Source organism: Perognathus longimembris, chromosome 4, assembly GCF_023159225.1.
Source record: "Perognathus longimembris pacificus isolate PPM17 chromosome 4, ASM2315922v1, whole genome shotgun sequence".
In the NCBI taxonomy this organism is placed as follows: Eukaryota; Metazoa; Chordata; class Mammalia; order Rodentia; family Heteromyidae; genus Perognathus; species Perognathus longimembris.
This window is the reverse complement of record NC_063164.1, coordinates 10,737,684-10,757,429: the sequence shown is the minus strand read 5'-3', so window position 1 is coordinate 10,757,429 and position 19,746 is coordinate 10,737,684. Positions and strand designations below refer to the sequence as shown.

The 19,746-nt window shown below is 37.0% G+C and overlaps 1 protein-coding gene across 3 annotated transcripts in view; it reads right to left on the bottom strand.

Annotated features, from left to right (window-relative positions):
- The window catches only part of Cul3 (cullin 3), an 80,032-nt gene that overhangs the window by 22,729 nt on the left and 37,557 nt on the right, over positions 1-19,746 (bottom strand). For all 3 annotated transcript variants that reach the window (XM_048344654.1, XM_048344655.1, XM_048344656.1), the window contains 3 exons: positions 17,101-17,214; positions 1,772-1,932; positions 102-216 (listed from right to left, as the gene is read on the bottom strand). In XM_048344654.1, coding sequence (XP_048200611.1) covers positions 102-216; positions 1,772-1,932; positions 17,101-17,214 — 390 coding nt within the window. The remainder of the gene's footprint in view (positions 1-101; positions 217-1,771; positions 1,933-17,100; positions 17,215-19,746) is intronic.

Here is a 19,746-nt window from a genome sequence, read left to right as displayed (position 1 = left end):
ACAGAATGCTTACAAAGCATTGTACAATCTACTCCAATGGGTTTCAGTCAAAAGGCTGAAATCACAACTACATTCAATTTAGTTACATCTTCATTAATTACCTGGAAAAATTCTGCAGACATTTCCAAAAAAGGAGCCTCAAAATCTTCTTCATAGACTGATCTTCCTTCAAGACCTAAAATCATTAACATCTGGCAAGCATTTCTTATTGCGCCCCTGTTAAAAGAAGTTAATCACATGATAATGAAATTATATTGAAGATTCGAAAGAAGATTTAAAAATGCGAAAGTAGACTCAATCAAATGCCTTTAGAACACTGCAATTTTTTTTTATCAGTGACCCATCTCCCAGTTGTCTAACATAGGATTTGAAAAGTTATTTTAACTGAAAACCAGACTTTGACTACATAGCTATTTAATTGTCATATCCCACTGTAACTCAAATTTTTTGAGGAAAACACATTTAAGATGTTTAAGTATTTCCATTAATTTTACTTGTTTTTGATGCCAATCCTGGGTCTTGAACTCAGGGTCTGGTACTGTCCCTCAGCTTTTTGCTCAAGGCTAGTACTCTACCACTTGAGCTCCAGCTTTTAGTGTTTCATTGGAGATAAAAGCATCTCATACTTTCCTGCCCAGGCTGGCTTCAAACCACAATCTTCAGATCTCAGCCTCCTGAGTAAGCTAGCACTACAGGCATGAGCCACTGGTGCCCCGCTCTCCACTAATTTTAAACTCCACTAATTTTAAACAACACAGAGAGCAGTGGCATTCAGTAGACACTATGTTGAAAAGGAACTATATAACTTGTGTATAGGTAGAAAGGGGAGGAAAAAACTGGAAGAGAGCAAGGGAAGGAGTGGCATTGTCCAAAAGAAATGTACTATTTACCTGACTTACATAACTATAACCCCTCTACACATCATCTTTACAATAACAATTTTAAAAGTGTAAAAACAAAACAAAACAAAACAAAACACAGAGGGGCTGTTTATAAGGCAGGAAAAAGGAAGAAGGTAGACAGATAAGTCAGGCTGTACTGCCAGCTACTACTACTGGGCAATCTAAGTTTTTGCACTAAATGGCTTTTTGGGAATCGTAATCAAGCACCAATGCTAAAATCTAGCAACAAGTTTAAGTTTCCAGCTAAATGTTGCTCTGAAAACAGAGAACTCAATAAGGAACTCATGTTTCAAGCCTCTTCATAAGCAGTATTGCGAAAAGTTGCACTGCAATCCTATCAGGAAAAGGCACCAAATGTAACTACTGAGAATAGCAGTTCTTAGTCATTTTAGACTACACTCAAAATTTTTGTTGAAAAATAGAATGCTTCAGACAAAAGCCAGTTGGGCATCACAGTACATGCTTATTTTTTATTCTAGATAACTGGGAGGCTAAGGTAGGATCCTGGATCACTTGCTCAGAAGTTCCAGATCAACCTAAGCAAAGTAACAAGACCCCCTCCTCCTCCCAAAATAACACACACACACACACACACACACACAGAAGTCACTAAGAAATGAAAATGTTACTACCTAGCAAAACAAAAAGAAACAAAATGTCAATGTGGCTATTATGTTTCAACAAGTATGTTAAATAAAAGATGAAGTGCTTAAATTCTAAGTAACCATGTCAATGGTGATAGGATGTTGTGAAGATTTTTTACTAGTGCTGAACATTCAAGCTTCTTTTTATTTTAACAAATCTATGACAGTGAATCTATTTTAAAGAAATTGCCATTGACAAGGAAAGAACACCAGGAAGTGCTATACCTGTCTACGACTTCTCCTTTTCGTTCTCTAGCAATCATATCCAATAGAGTTTGTCGAAGATGGTCTCTAATACACCCATAACGCACAACTTGATCTCGAAAAATAATTAATCCCAAATTGTAGACATTCTCCACATTATTTTGTTGTACATATACACGGTCCTGCAGTTAAAACAAATCAATATAAACTTGCGTATATTCCTTAAACATAAAAATCAATAGTACCTCCAGCAATAAAAAAGCAGTATTTCAAAAACAGTCTTTTCTCGTGAAAAATAGTTCAAATTAACTTAAGCACTGTGGAATTTTATAGTACCTCCCAAGTTAAAATTACATCTACCCTCTTTTTTTGGGGGGGGGGGGAGGGGGGCGTTGGTTGGTTGTGGGGCTTGAACTCTGGGCCTGGGTGCTGTCCCTGAGATCTTGAGGCACAGCACCACTTCTGGTTTTCTGGTGGTTAGTTGGAGATTGATGAGTCTCACGGACTTTTCCCCTGCCCCTGCTGGCTTTGAACGGTGATCTTCAGATCTTAGCCTCCTGAATAGCTAGGATTAAAGGTGTGAGCCACCGGGTGCCAACATCTACTGCCTTAAAGCTAATTATACTCCAAAGGTCCTTTTTAAAATACTTCACTTGAAGACCACATTCTTAAAAGCTGAATGAAATAGAGATCCATAGAACTTAGCTGACTGCCAGTGGTTAACATTGAACGCCTCTAAAAAATACCACAGAAACACATTCCTTCTTACATAATTCAAATACATGGAGGTGTCACTTCAAATTCTGCAAGCTGTATATGATTACAGGTATCACCTTTCACAGAAAATAGATAATCTAGAATTATCTGTTGCACAGTACATTATTTGAAATCCATACTTGTACCAAAATATAAGGGGAAAACTGACTTTCAGAAAGGATTAGTAATTCCTTTCTGTTCTTAACAAGGATCTTTGTGAGCATTGTAGCAGTCTGCCAACCTATGTTAGGAAATTATGTGCTTGTTTAGACATTGGAACGACAGCCCATAAGCTTTCACTTTAGTCTTAAAGGCCTGTATAATGAAAAAAGTTGATATTTGGACTTTCTGAAAAGCTGCATTGTATTGTAAAGCAACAAAACGAACATGAACAGAGCTATAAACAGTGTAACCAGAAGGATGCTACTAATCAACCTTCCAAACATTTAATTAAATTTTCTATGTCCACTTCTCACTTAATACAGCACCAATCCTCCAATCCTCTCTTTCATGCAACTTCTCACTTAATACAGCACCAATCCTCCAATCCTCTCTTTCATGCAACGTGCGTAAGACACATCTACAAGCCAAAGGAAAACCCTCTTTTTTATTAACACCTTCAGTGCTCTTTTGTTTCTACATTCTATATATTATCACAAGTTCGTTTTCATCACCATCACTGATAAGTTCTCTATTAAGTTCAATCCTCAAAGTCTTAAATTCGAAGTTTATCTCCTTTGATGGTTCTCAATCTCTCTGAGCCCCAGCCCTACTTCCAGCTTTCTCGGAGTAGTTAATCAGAGATAAAGAATCTCACTTTTCTGCTGGGTTGGCTTTGAACCTCAATCCTCAGATCTCAGCCTCCTGAGTAGCTAGGATTACAGGTCTGAGAAAATGATGCACAGGTGAACCTCTTTCTTATCCTCTGTGACCTTCAGGTTCAACCCTTCATGCTTGCCATTTTGATTCTATTTTTTTCAGTATAAAACAGATTTATGCAGGAAGAATTGTCATGGTTGTTTAAACTGCTGCTAAATTAACTACTCTGTAAATTCCTGAAAGTAAATTTCTGTGACACAGAAAAGCAGGAGAATCCTTTTTACCTGATGTGCTCAAAAGCAATATCTGATTGGTTAACTAAAGACAGGCAGTAAAACAGGGAAATTATCACTTGCTTGAGCACCCCCCACCACCTCCCAATACAGTCTGAAAGATACAAATGTTTATTCTAATACCAAGACAATTTGGGAAAGGGGTGCTATGATCTACAACTGCATTAACATCCCCAAATTCTCAGGTATAGACTTTCTTTGAACATGAATCCTGTGATCAAAGTTCAACACTAATTTCTTACATGCACATGAACATAACAAACTGCTTAACATTCCTAGTTTTAGTTTCATTAAGGTATAGCATGAACTAGAGAAATGTGTGAAGTAATTTAAATGTAAAGTCCTTCTATTTTTATAAGTTCTACATTGCTGTTTTTAATTACTCATGCCTCATTCAAATCAAGATGTAGGCCTTTGCCTTTAATAATGCCAAAGAAATTCATTTTTCAAACCACCTTATGTAAAAAGCAAGAACTGGCATAAACAAAATACAAATGAGTTTCAGTAAGCACAAAACTTACCTGGACAGTATAAGCTTTCACTACAAAGTAGCCTAACAACAGTGAAAGAAGTTATCAGTCAAGATGTTTTACAAGTAGAAAAGAAAGTTTTGGTAGCTGTAGCAAATTCTTTATGTCTCAACTAGAAACAAGTCTAAGAGACATAAAGCCATTTTTGAAAAGAAAAAAACACACATATGCACATAGTTTAGTACACACCTAAGATAGTAACCTTTTTCTGAAGAAAGCAAATATGCTTGGTTAGGTTAAGATAATCATCAAGTAACCGGGTCAGCTTTTACTGTTTATTTTGGCGAAATGACACTACCAAGAATTAGAGAACAGGGCTGGGGATATAGCCTAGTGGCAAGAGTGCCTGCCTCGGATACAGGAGACCCTAGGTTCGATTCCCCAGCACCACATATACAGAAAACGGCCAGAAGCGGCGCTGTGGCTCAAGTGGCAGAGTGCTAGCCTTGAGCAAAAAGAAGCCAGGGACAGTGCTCAGGCCCTGAGTCCAAGGCCCACGACTGGCAAAAAAAAAAAAAAAAAAGAATTAGAGAACAAATAGTATAAGTAATGCAATTGACATATCTAGTGTTTTAGTAGTATTTTAATATAATACTGCTTCACACTGATATAATTTTTTTTTGTAGCACTGGAGGAGTTGAATTTAGGGCCTCACACTTGCTAGGAAGGTACTCAACCATTTGAGCTATATTTCAGCCCTTTTTGTTTTAAGTAGTTTTCAGATATTTTCCCATTTTTGGTCAATCCATCCTTGACAGAGATCATCCTATTTATATTCCCTCCATAGCTGAGATTACATGGCTTTCTGTCTATATCTCTGGACATTTATACAATTATCATATACATAACGTTTGTGTCTGATCTCATTCACAATGCACAGTTTATAAAGCTTAATGCTGGTATTCTGTTCTTTACAGTGCTAAACAGTATTCCACTGCATGTGCAAACCACATTTTGTCTACCCTATTCATCAGCTGTGAACATTTTGGTTTGTTTCTTTCTCTCTTTCCCTCCTAATCTTCCCCCATCTCTCTTTCTTTCTTTGTCTACTATAGTTAATGTAGCTATAAAAATTTGGGTACAATCTTTTTGATGATATGTTTTCATTTTCCTTGATGAGTTCTATCAGTGGAATTACTGGGCCTGATAGAAATTACCAAGCTATTTACTTAAGTGGACATACATACCAGTCACAGTAATATTTTGTATATGAAACTACAATAATGCTAAGAATGTAGAATTATGGATTTTTTCATATGATTCTAGGCTGGCTCTACTGTTTACTAGACCTTGAATAAGTCATTTATCCATCCTGGTCCTCAGTAAAACAAAATGAGCAGAAATAATCTCTCAGTTTTTTAACGATTTCCTCAGATCAAAACTCATGCAGATAAGGTTAAGACATTTTTACAACAACAACTATTATTTCCTTTTGTTTTTACTATGTCGTCCCTGGCGTGAGTGTTCACAATCCTAAGCAGAGTGCAGCTGTCACAGAAGGTGAATAAGAACCTGACTACCTACAATGTTTGATAGCTCAGGCCTTGTAGCAAAAAGGCAGAGAGCGACTGGGTACAATACGGGTGGAGAAGGGGGTAGGAAGAATACAGGAAGCCAGGAATGATAAGAACACAGGCAAAAGGTGTAGACCAAATATAAAACACTTAAAGCCATGGGAAAAGGGAAACAGGTACTGTAATAAAATAGCCAATCCTCTTTGCTTTAAACTTGAGACTTTCATTAAATGATATGTATAAGAAAAACTAGAGGAGGAGAAAGAAAGAGTAATGGAATGAGTAAATTTGATCAAGGCATATTGTATGCATGTACAGAAATATCAAAAGGAAACCCCCTTGTGCAATATATACTAATAAAAAAAACTCTGAATAAGGTAACAAGAAAATACTTCAAATTACTGTTAAAAACAATGTTTCATAAATAATTACCACCAAGTAAAATATAGGCTATAGCATAAGTAATTCAAATATTTATGTGTATATGTTTAACAGAACTGTAGGCACACATTTACAATAAACTTGTGGTAGGTAACACGTTGAAATATTTGCTGACTGAGCATTCAGCCTTTCAACAGCATTTTAATAATAGATCTGCATAGGAATACCCCCTTTGAAATGTTGTTGATTTCACATAATGCATTATTATTTGCCATAACTATGGTCCCTTGAAATCACTTAGGTTTTTACTTTTTCCATGTTTCTACTTCTTAAGGTCTCAGCTCTATATAACCTCTACCTACCTAATACCAGATATGCACAGAATGGACAAGATTAAGAAATCATTCCCAAATACCAAAATTTGTTCAAGATTAAAATATTTTAATCACAGGCTTAGACCAAAATGTAGCTTTGTCTGAGTCCAACATCAACCACTTGTCTACTGCAGGTGGCCTCTATTTTAGAGCCAAAGTACAAACATACTTTTTTAAAGCCAAGTGTACAAAGCACATTTGTGTCAATTTAATCACCACAGAGATAATATCAAGACTTCAAGTGGGCAAGAACCTATACAAATTAGGCAGGCTCAATCTTGGAGCAAGAAGGAAGGAACCAATGATATGATGGGCACCACCTCACGTCCACATTTTACAGAGCTGGGTAGAACCAGAACTCTAAACCTGATTTCACTGCCATGTTAGCTTGACAAACCAACTTACAAATACTTCATATGTAATATAATTCTATCTCACAATGCTATTCTAATCTTGAAAAAAAATCACTTCTATAAGAACAATTTCCCTGTTCAGCAATTTGTCCAGCAACAAATGATGAACAAAAAAAAGAGAGAGAGAGAGAGAGAGAGAACTGGGTGCTGTTGGCTCACAACTGTAATACTAGCTATTCAGGAGGCTGAGATCTGAGGACTGCAGTTCAAAGCCAGGCTGGGCAGAAAGTTCCTAAGACTCTTATCTCCAATTACAACCCAAACCCAGAAAGTAGTAGAGCCCATCCTTGGGTAAAAGAGCTCCGGGACAGTGACCCAACAATGAGTTCAAACCCTAGGACTGGAACAATAAGGGAGATCCTTAACAAGGTGACCTTCATGTAACTCTAGGACCAATTTTTACTTTGGGTTTGGGGTTCTGGCATCTCCTAAAAGATGAGCACTCCAGAAAATATAGCAATTGGCATCATCTTAGCAAAGACTTGTCATTTTCTTCTAACTATTGGCTCAAAAACACCAACACATAGAAATCATTAACTGACATGACTGACATGAACAAATCACATGCAAAAGTATGCTCAGAGATGTTAAGACCTGCTATGCAAAGACACAGTTCTTAGGAAAGTTAAACTTATATAAAGTCAAAAGAATGTCTCTGTAAGTGAGTCAAATAGCGAAGCATTATATTGATAATAAAAAATAACTCTTCAAAATAACTTTACGTTCTTTCAGTATTGCTATTATTTAATGCTTTATTTTGGACAAAGCTTGCTTGCAAGGTTAAAATAGGAAGCTTAGGAAGCAAATTCTAAAGCTAACCTATAGATCTCACTCAACTATTCAAAATTTAGTGGTCCTTTATTTCAATCTCAAAGTTTAAAGGAAATCTTTACAAAATGTCTGGTTTATTGAAGTCCAATAGTTTTCTACTTTTGGTAATACAATGTAATACACACGATATAAATGTGGTTTGGATTATTATCATGCAATTGCACTTCACTGGCCAGTGTTACTTATACTAATGGTACCTGTTTATTCAGGTAAAGTTAAAAATGTAATGAAATATTGTGAATGGTGGTTTATTATTTATTTCCATACTATACATAAAATTGTGTCCTCACTATTTTTTATAGTAGGAAAAGAGAAACATGAACAGTTAAAAGTTTTTAAAAATATTAATATACTGATTGTGTAAACTACAGCTAAGCCCTGAGAAGTTAAACCTGGTAGCTAAAAACAAAATAAAGATGCAACTCTATGGCAAGCCCATCAGGAATGTTTGAGTCTGCCTTAGCAAGCTTAATCACCAAGCAACCTTTTCTATTAACAAGTAATCAAGTGCTTTCTGTGTTCACTTTTAAGTCATGAAATAAACACAGGTTAGGGAAAACTTGACATAGTGAAGGTTGGAAAAGGAAACAAAAAAAGAAAGTTTAATGCCCAAATTTATACCGCAGAATTAGAGTGAGAAAAGGTCTCATTCTATTAGTTTTTACAAAACCCAATATTTTCTGGTGTGAGTGCCTGACTGTATTTTTAAAAGGGCACCAATAAGATAAAGAAATAAACTGTACAGAAAAGTTTCTGAATTATATAATAGACCTGATACAGAACAGTATAGAATAGTATATGACACCAAAAAGCAAAAAACCTTGTGTAAAGACTTACACAGGACTTAAGCTTGGAAGTTCTGCCTGGAGCTTTTTTAGTGTTGTGAAAGATTTTAATAAAAATGTGCTGCAATTTGTCATTGCTAAAATATAGAACCAACTCAGATGCCCCTCAGTAGAAGAGATCAAGAAAATGTAGTACATATACACAATGGAATTCTATGCCTCTATCAGAAAGAATGACATTGCCCCATTTGTAAGTAAATGGAAGGACTTGGAAAAAAAAAAATCATACTAAGCGAAGGGAGCCAGACCCAAAGAAACATAGACTCTATGATTTCCCTCATTGGGAATAACTAGTACATGTCTAGGACAGTCCTAGTAGAAGATCACAATAGTTCAATAGCTCTGTCCATATGAACACATGATGCTAAGCCAAATGAACTCACAAGTTAAGGAAACAAGTGGCATATTATTGTTATTTTCAACATGCCATGTGAAATTATGCCTTTTTTCTTTTGCATTTTTTCCTATGGTTTTACCCCTGATATCACTGTAACTGATTTTAGTACCCTGAATATTGTATATACGTGTACTGGAACTAGGGAAGGGAAACAAAATACCAAAATTGAGAGACAAAAGATCAAAAGACAAACCAATGCAACAGCAATACTTACAAAACTATATCGTGTAAACCAACTATACAACTCATGCGGGGGAGAGGGGAATGGGGAGGGGAGAGGTGGGGGAAAATGAGGGAAGTAACAAGTTGGATAAGAAATGTACTCACTGCCTTATGTAGGAAACTGTAACCCCTCTGTATATAATTTTGACAGTAAAGAAATGAGAAAAACATAATGTGCTAGTTGTTAGGGGGAAAAAACTACTAAAGTAATTTCCATTGATGTCTACCAAGGCACAAGATAATAAAGCTCTTGTATGTGCCAAAGCTGTACAAATAGCACATTACAAAATAAAAGTGCAATTTTCAATTCCAACATTTTACAATTTACAAGCAGAAAAAATTTTTCCAAAGAACACTTCTAATTAGAACCACAGGTGAAAGGCTCAGGGAGATTAGTTCAGTATCTTCAAAGAAGATATGTATTAGAGAAATGTTATTCAATGGTTAAGAGCAATGACTCATACAATGTCCTATCTTTTCATATAACATGTAAGACAGACCATCATATTTGTCTGTTTCCTCATCTGTCCAATGACATTAATGTCAAATGCCATTCCATATATTTCTGCTTATAGTATTGACAGAAGTTGGTTGTTAATATGCTATTTAATAAGCCAGTAAACAGCAAGTGTTGACAGGAGTGCAGAGCAACTAGAACCCTTGCACACTGCTCCAGGAACGTAAAATGGTACAGCTGGTATAGAACAAGTGCAACAGTTAAATAAAATTATCTATCATGTAATTGAGCAATTTACTCTTAGTATACCAGTGTTCACAGCAGCAGTATTCACAATAGCCAAAAGATGGCAACAATCCAAGTGCCCACTGATGAACGACTAGAATAAAATGTGAGAGATACAGTGGAGTTTTTTTTCAAACTTGAAAAGGAATCTGACATATGCTATGACCTGGAAAAGTGAAATGAAGGTTGCAAAGGAACAAATATTGTAGGATTCCACTTAATGAGGTACTCACAGCAGTCAAAATTCATAGACACAGAACAGAATGGTGGTTAGTAGAATTGAGGGAAAGGACTAATGGGAAGATACTGTTTAATGAATAAAGTGTTTCAACTCTGCAAGATGAATAGTTTGGTGAAAGATGGTGGTGGTATCTAAAAAACAAAGTCCCATACTCTACTGTTTGCAAGCATCAGAGTAACAAAGACAAGTTTCTGGAAAAGAAGCAAGTATACCTAAGATAGCACAATATGTGCTGTCATTCTGACCTTGGGTTATTTGCTGTATATGGAGAAATAGAAGAAACCAAGAGGCTAAGCAGAAAGTCAAAGTGGTTACTAGCCTGTAGGGCCAGTAACCAGACAGCTGCAATGTAAAGGCAAATGTTCTGAAGAGGACAGAAATAAAAAGAAGAAACATACTTCTGCAACAAATTTCCTTCCAGTTTTGGGGTTATGGAGGGGGAGAAGGAAGTAGGAATGAGGAAGAAGGGAAGGAGGAAGAAAAAGGGAAAAAAGTGAAGGAAGAGAAAGAGGAGAGGAGGAGGAGGACGGGGAAAAAAAAGAGGGAGGAGAGAGGAGGAGGAAGAGAAGGTGCAATGAGGAACCTCCCTTCACTCAAACACCAAACAGAAAGCAGCACTGGGAGGCTAATAACCTGAACACATAAACGGACTACTGCACACTTGCCGTGATAAGAGGACTGAAGAGGAAGAAGTTGGGAGTTTGTACAGTAGTGCAAAAAGAAATGTACACAATACCTGACTTATGTAACTGTAACCCCCCTGTACATCACCTTTACAATAAAAATTTAAAGACAGAGAGAGAGAACTGAAGGTGCAGTAATATGGAACATAATCTGGTAAACACTGCAGGTTTTCAGCTGAATTTCCAGAAGGGCTATTTCGTGGGTAAAGACATATATGTCATGGGGAAAGGGAAACTGCAAACAAGTCGGCACTACCAAAACCTAATAGTAGCTCAACCTAATTATGGTAATGTGTCCATGCCAGTCCTTTTAACTCAGTTGTTTTTGGAGGAAGGCATCATCCTGTGTCCTCATAGTTTCTCGCATGTAATACTAGCATCCAATCCAAAATTATTGTGCTCACTTCCGTCCTCTGAAAATAAAATAGAACCAACAAAAAACCACCCAGGACCAAATATGTGAAAATTGAAGCGGAAACAAAGCAGGAAGCCAAAGTAATCTAAGGTCTTTCCACTGTCGAGAAAGTTTTTTTTTTTTTAAGGCACAAATCTGACTATCAACTATAAATGTACACAAATCACAAATTTATTAAGTGGGATAGTAAAATGTGCTTATAAACTTAAAGCATGGCTTCAACAGCTGAAAATAAGGAGATCAGATAAGACAAATGGAAAAAAATAAGATGGTAAATTTAAACCCAATCTAACAGTAATTACATAAAAATGAACTAGCCTGGCGCTTGGTAGCTCACACCTGTAATCCTAGCTACTCAGAAGGATGAGATGTGAGGATGTTGGGTTGAAGCTAGCCTGGGCAGGAAAGCCCATGAGACTCTTAGCTAGAATTAACCACCAAGAAGTCAGAAGTGGGGCTGTAGCTCAAGTCAGAGCACTAGGCTTGAGCAAAGAAGCTCAGAGATAGCACTCAGGTGCCAAGTTCAAGCTCCAGCTGCCACCCCTCAAAAAAACAAAACAAAAAACCCAAACCAAAACAACAACAAAACAGAAATAGAAATGTTTCAATTTAAAAATAAAGATTGTCAGATAAAGTTAGAAGTACATTACTATATTTTCCAAAGATGATACAGAAGAGATAAAGTGACGGAAAGAAATTTTTCTTACAAAAACATTAATGAAAAAGGTTAATATAGGTTTAGGTAACACAGACTGTATTACTGGAAACCAATAGTTATCTATAAAAATGAAAGTCAACAAGTTTCTAACAAAACCGCAAAACATATCAATTAAGAGAGCAACAAATCTAAAATCCACTCTAGAAATTACAGAGCACTCTCCAAAAAAATGGAGAACATGAAAAATGTCTAAGAACCTGGTTAAGCTGGGCACTGGTGGCTCATGTCTATAATCCTAGATACTCGGAGGCTGAGATCTGAAGATTACAACTAACCATTCAAAACCTGGAAGTGGGGTTGTGGAGCAAAGTGGTAGAGTGCTAGCCTTAAGCAAAAAAGCTGAGGGACAGCACCTAGGCCCTGAGTTCAAGCCCCACAACAAACAAACAAAAAAAACTGTTAATAAATCTGACCAAACTGTTATTTATACAACATCTCATTCAACAATTCTAGGTTAAAAACCTACAACTAAAATTAAAACCTAAGCCCAGGTGGTTCATGACTATAATCCTATTTAGGAAGAAGAAATAAGAAGGACTGTGATTTTTAGGCCAGCCTGGACAGAAAAGTCTGTTAGGTTCCATCTCACCTATCCTAATAAAAAGCGGTAGAAAGCCAGACTGAACATGTAGCCTAAGCGGTAAAGTGTACCAAGTTTGAACCCCAGCACCACAATAATTAATTTAAAACTTCTATTCAAAGAACACCATTAAAGAATAGGTAGTATCTTGAAATTCGTATCTGACTAGACTTTTATCCTGAATAAAAAATGTGAACCAATCACCAAAAAAGACAGACAACTCACATTTAAGGGGGGAAAAAAGATGAGGAAAAACCAAACGTGTAATTCTATGCTATACATAAAAGAAGTCTATTTGCATGCAAACTGAAGATTTTGGTTAAAGACTGGTAGATTATCAAATGGGTAAAATAAGTGACAGTATATCTAAGATTTTTAGTGAATTTCTAAGTACTTCAATAATGCTTTAAAATAACTTCGATGACCATCTTACTCAAAAATTACTTCTTTTTTTCCTTCTCTCTCTCTAGCAGTATTCCTAACACAATGCTAAGTAATTTCAATATTCACATTGGTCAATACAGAAGTGTCCTGACCTCCATTTTCTTTTTGCTTTTCAAATGAGAATCAGGCACAGTGAGACCATATCCTGTACCTCAAGAGTTGGTAACAGTATCTGGCCCAGCAAGCACAGGTGGCTCATGTCTATAATCCTACCTACTCAAGAGGCTGAGATCTGAGGATCATAGTTCAAAGCCTGCCAGCCAGAAAAAAGTTAGTGAGACTTTTTTTTTGCCAGTCCTGGGGCCTGAGCACTGTCCCTGGCTTCTTTTTGCTCAAGGCTAGCACTCTGCCACTTGAGCCACAGCGCCACTTCTGGCCGTTTTCTATATATGTGGTGCTAGGGAATCGAACCCAGGGCTTCATGCATATGGAGCAAGAACCACTAGGCCATATCATATTCCCAGCCCAAAACTTACTTCTTCATTGAGAATATTACTATCAAATTAAAAAAGTGATTAAACACAAAAAATTCCATATGCTTTGATAGTTTACAATTGAATCATAAAGCCACTGTGCCCAAAATGGGAAACTAGGACTTCCACATTAGCAAACTGCCCAATGAAAGAACCAAACAGTTCTGGCATATAACACATACTCAGTAAATACTTGGGAAATTTAATCTCAGAAAAAAACGTGGTTATTACTCTGGGCTTACTTTCAACTCAAATATATAGAATCAATATAATTCTTCTGCTCTGAATACAGCAAAGGAGTGAACACAAGCTTCTTTAATTTAAAAAAAAAAAAAGGTGTGCTCTGGGTACTTGTGGCTCATGCTAGCTTATCCTAACTACTCAGGAGTCTGAGATCTGAGGACTAAAGTTCAAAGCTAGACTGAGCAGTAAAGTGCATGAGACTCTTAGCTCCAATTAACCATTAAAAAACAAAACAAAACAGCACCAAAAAACAACCCATAAGCTGAAGAAGAGCTGTGGCTCAAGTAACAGAGTACTTAAGTCTTGAGTAAAAAGCTCAAGGATAGCACTCAGAGCCTAAGTTCGAGCCCAGTATGGCATACAAAAGAAAAACATAAAGGCTTCATCTAACTCTCTACTTTGTCTACATCGCAACTATATCATCTCTCTAACCTCAATGCTTAATCTTTCTAACCTGAATTTCTTTGTACACAAAATGAAGACTAAGCTGCTTAAAGGTCAAGAATATAAAACATTCGCAGAGTGATATAGCTATGTAATAAAAAGATGAGCTACTGTTATATGCTCAGAAAAGTACTTTCACTTTTCAAAGCAAAGTTTTCCCAAAGTATTGCTTTAAAATTACAGCTAAACATATAACGAGGACTAGATTAATTAATATAGAGTGCATAAAACAATGCTTGGTCAGGATTCTGACTTCTAGAAAGATAAGAATTAGAGTTCTTGTCCAGTAAATTTACTTCACAAATATGGACAAAGTCTTAACCAGAAAGGTTAGAGCACTTACTTAAGCGTATTAATGCCAAAGCCAAAGAAGTTTCTTATTCATCACTGAATGTTTTTCTACTTCAAACTTAGCATCTATATTGGCAGCAGTCTGACCTTTGTATCTTTCATTCCAGTAAGTGTTCTAGGTTGGGCATGGTGGCTCATGCTTGAACTAGCTACTTGAGAAGTATAGATTTTGCATAAAGTTGTTGAGGACCCCACCTAAAGCAATAACCTGGGAGTGATGATGTACACCAGTGAACCCAGACACACAAAACACAAGAAAATAAGGAATCTGAACTTTCTCCAGCAAAAAATTAAGAGCCTTTCTGCAAAATAAGTAAAAAGGCTGGAGGCATGGCCTTACCCCCAGTACTGTAAGTACTCTAGGCCAAGCACAATACACACCTATAAAAACCTTGACACTTGGAAGGCAGAAGTAAAAAGTTCAAGCTACATAGCCAGACCATCTCAAACAACAACGTGTTGCTGAGTACTTCATGCTGAGCAGTGTCAACCCTGAACACTTGTCCTCCACACTAATGTCAAGGATTGCTATGCCATCACCACACACACAAAAACTAGTTCAAAAGAGATAGGGATTGAGGTGTGTTTATGGTACTATTAATTTATTTCTAACAGAAGCTGAAGATATTAAGTAACAATTACAAACACCAAGATGAATAAAATTATGTACCAAAGTAAACAGGAACAAATGCAGAGTTAAAAACCCAATCATCTCCATGTTCTCATCCTATCTTCAGACCGAAGGGAAGATAAATCATCCTTGACAGCTTTAGCCAACTGTTTACAGTCTTCTAAGGTCTGCTCCTTGATGTTACCTTTGGTAATTATGGTATTTAGACTAATGAGCAATTTCACCTACTCATTGCAGATGCCTAATTTTCAACTCCTATACCAACAAAATCTATCCAGCCACATACAACATGAGCAAACCTTAAGTCTCAGCACAAGACCTCAGATAACTCTGGCACTGAAGTTCATCTATTTCTTCCATCTTGTGATATTTAAATAAGCCTCCTATTGTTGCTGAAGCTCTAGATCTACTAATTTTGACTCCTGACAAGGTCCACTATTCAAAATTTGTGAGGCACTTAAATTACACCCTCACCACTACAGTCCATTTATTTATTTTTTTTTTTGGCCAGTCCTGGGCCTTGGACTCAGGGCCTAAGCACTGTCCCTGGCTTCTTCCTGCTCAAGGCTAGCACTCTGCCACTTGAGCCACAGCGCCGCTTCTGGCCGTTTTCTGTATATGTGGTGCTGGGGAATCGAACCTAGGGCCTAGTGTATCCGAGGCAGGCACTCTTGCCACTAGGCTATATCCCCAGCCCTACAGTCCATTTATTTATACCTAGTTCACAATGCTGCATAGTGGGTACCCTAAATGGTTTTCTTTTATTAGTTTCTTATTGCTGCTACAAAAAACTGTAAGAAATTTAGTGGTTTATTTACTCTTTTTAATTCTAAAATGAAAAGGGTAAAATAAATGTCAGTAAAGAGGAATCTACCTCTTTGCAGCTTCTAGTGGCAGCATCTGTATTACTTGGATAGAAGAAGTTCCTTCTCCATCTTCTTAGGACATCTTTCCAATTTCTACTTATGTTGTGATTTAACTTTAACCTTTCTAATTCCTCCTGAGCCCCACTTGTGAAGGCAACTGAGATTACACTGACTAGGAAAATAGTGGAGGACATCTTATCTAGTGATCCTTAAGCACATCTGTCAAGTTTCTTTTGCCATAAGGCACATTTTCAGGTTCCAGACATTAGTCACAGACATACTTGAAGACAGGGGCATTATTCATTCAGCTTGTAACATTCTGCAAACTCCCAATAATTTACATGCTCTGTCTCCCTAAACTGATAGTCTCATTTTCTACTTTAGATGAGGGAGATTAAGCAACAAAAAGAATTTTGGTGCTTGTCTCCACTTTGCCTCCATATCAATCCTTGATGACTTCCCAAATAGCTTAAACAAGTAGTGACTCCTCTTTCCCGCGTTACTTTCTACCCATGTCTTTAAAATTATCTCTTCAATTTTTTTTTTTTTTTGCCAGTCCTGGGGCTTGACTCAGGGCCTGAGCACTGTCCCTGCTTATACCTTCTGTAATATCTTCACACTCTGATAATCATCATTGGCAATTTTCTCTTTTTCTTTTTTTTGCCAGTCCGGGGCCTTGGATTCAGGGCCTGAGCACTGTCCCTGGCTTCTTTTTGCTCAAGGCTAGCACTCTGCTGCTTGAGCCACAGCGCCACTTCTGGCCATTTTCTGTATATGTGGTGCTGGGGAATTGAACCCAGAGCCTCAAGTATAGGAGGCAAGCGCTCTTGCCACTAGGCCATATCCCCAGCCCCTTATCTCTTCAATTTTTAAGAACTTGCAATACTACTCTATATTTTTATTGTAAAAATTCAAGTAAAAATGTATCTTTAAATTTCACCATAAAAATTTTATGTACAAAATTCCTATTTTCTAAGATTTCATTTATACAGGCTGACATTGGCTCTTACAAAGGAAATACTGTTCATTTAAGAAATGAAACCAAAACCACCATCCACACTCAATGTACCGAGTAAATTTGACAGAAAATCAATATTTTAAGATGCTTAACAAGTAAAATTGAAAAGCAACAATCTGTACTTACCATATACATTAAGATGTCTCTAATCATCACCATAGCTGTTTGATGATCATTCCAAGCTTGATTTAGTGTTTGAAGAAAGTTGTTATTCAATGAATTTAATACATCTTCTCGCACCTATTAATAGAAGAGTTCATTAGTTTGTGCATCTGCATTAACACACATACACATTCTATGTATTTGTTTAATAAGATAATTTTAAGTCAACATAGTTAAGCAGACAGAAATATTTTAAGCTATAAACTATGCAGAGATGGCTACCAAATGTGTACAGTCCAGACTTCTCTTTGTACTTTAAGAAACAAAGAGAAACAAAGCAATCTCCTAGCATTTTTAACTAACAACTAATGGTTCGAATAAGATCCTAAACACTTGTAAGAGCCTGTAGACTGCTCCTCCAACTAATTTCCTACTACCTTTCCTTCCTACCTGTCTGAGTAATTATTTAAAGTACTGAGACTTTTGTGACTTAAGACAGATTAATGTCAGGGCCTCAGTTTCCTTGCATGTGAACTGGTATCACTTTTGTAGGACTTGTGTAAGGACACATAATATAGTGAATACACTTAGGACGATGCCTCACACTCAGTAAACACACAGACATAACTGGCAGAAACTGTCTCCCCTAACACTCCATCTCAAATTATCCCCATCCATCTCTACTTCCTAACGTTTAATTTTTTCTTCCTAGTATTCAGTCCTTTGAGTTTAATATCCTTTTTAATAAGAGGTTCCTGACCACTATTCCGTCCTGCCATGTTGCCAGCCCAGTAAGAGAATTTGTTGGAAAAACAGGCTCTACAATGAAGAAGCAGTGTGTCCATGCCCTAAGTTCCTTGAACACTTGGGGATTATACAGTCAGATATTCATACCCATGAATTCCACACCTGAAGATTCAAATAACTAGGAATAAAAAACACTTATGAAAAAAGCACTGTGTCTGAACTAAACACGTATAGAACTTGATTCCTTGTCATGATTACCCAAACAATAAAATGTAACAGCTTTTTATATAGAATTTACATGGTAGTAGAGGACCCTTGCAATTTATTGATGACTTAAAAGTACATAGGGATGACTACTATATTTTTAACTTGTATAATTACTCCAATCTAACCAACCTCATAGCCTACTTTTATTTATTTATTTTTTAGGACAGGAGGGCGAAGACCAGTTTAAATTCAGGGCTCTTCACCTGCTGGGTAGGTGCTCTACATTTGAGCCATAGTCTTAACTCCTTTATGTTTTTTATATAGTCTGACACTTATCCCTCAGACAGCATTGCTCTATTTCCCCACAGCTAGAATTACAGGAATACTTACTTTATCTACCTTAATTGTTGAGATTGGGCGGCGGGGATGGGGGGGGGAGTGGGGTTTCTCACTAAACTTTTTGCTTGTGCTGGTCTCAAACAACAATCATCCAGATTATAAATAATCTGTACTCATAACTGAAACTTTTCAGGTTGGGGAGAATCTGAAGTCATGGTACTGTTTGAAAAAATATGCACTACGTGTGCTAATATACAGCTATCTACAATAAAATGCCATTCCACAGTAGATAAAGTAGAAATGGCCACAAGCATCAAAGACTCAGAAGTCAATGAACTATAGGAGAAAAAAATTGAGGTGTTGTTTTAACAATTCTAAAATTTGAACTCAGAAGCCTACACTAAGTGAAATGTTGCTCTACCTACTGAGTCATGACTCCAGAGACGGAGTCTAAAGGAGTCTTCTGCCCAAACTGGCTTTCCAACAATAAGCCTCTAGAATAGCTAGAATTGTAAGCGTGAGCCGGGGGAACCTGGTTACTTTTTTTCTTGTGTGTTAGGGGTGTGGGGCTGAGGATTCGATTTTAATTATATAATAGTACAGATTATACACTGTGCTCATGGTAAAATCTATTAGCCTATACCACATAATTTAGATTATATATTTTGTGCTTTGTTCCTAACACCAAGCTTCCTGAATCTAATTCCCTGTAACTGTTCCACAACTATACTGACTATAACAAGTTACAAACTTTTATATTAATAGTTTATAGTGCTATGTAAACTTTTTTTTTTGGGGGGGGGGGGGCCGGTCCTGGGGCTTGGACTCACGGCCTGAGCACTGTCCCTGGCTTCTTTTTGCTCAAGGCTAGCCCTCTGCCACTTGAGCCACAGCGCCACTTCTGGCCGTTTTCTGTATATGTGGTGCTGGGGAATCGAACCCAGGGCCTCATGTATACGAGGCAAGCTCTCTTGCCACTAGCCCATATCCCCAGCCCCGCTATGTAAACTTTTATCCAAAAATGGATATACAATTGACAAATTATATTGATAAATGGATATATTGACTTTACTCCACTGATTTCAAGACATGAGCAAAATGCAAAGCATTAAATTTAATGTCAGACACAAATTTCAAAGTAGCTAAAAGTAAAAACAAAACAACAAAAAACCCTACCAAGTTGGTGCCTACGGAAGTTTTCACCAGGCTTCTTATATTTAAATTTAACCACTAACTTATGAATAGCAATTAAGTTTGAATTGTGACAATGTAAGCTGTGTGGTGATGTATTTTTGCAATGCCAGAACACAGGAGGTGGAGGTCAGGAAGATTTCAAGTTCCAGGTCAGCCCGGGGGCACATTGCTAGAATAAAGTAC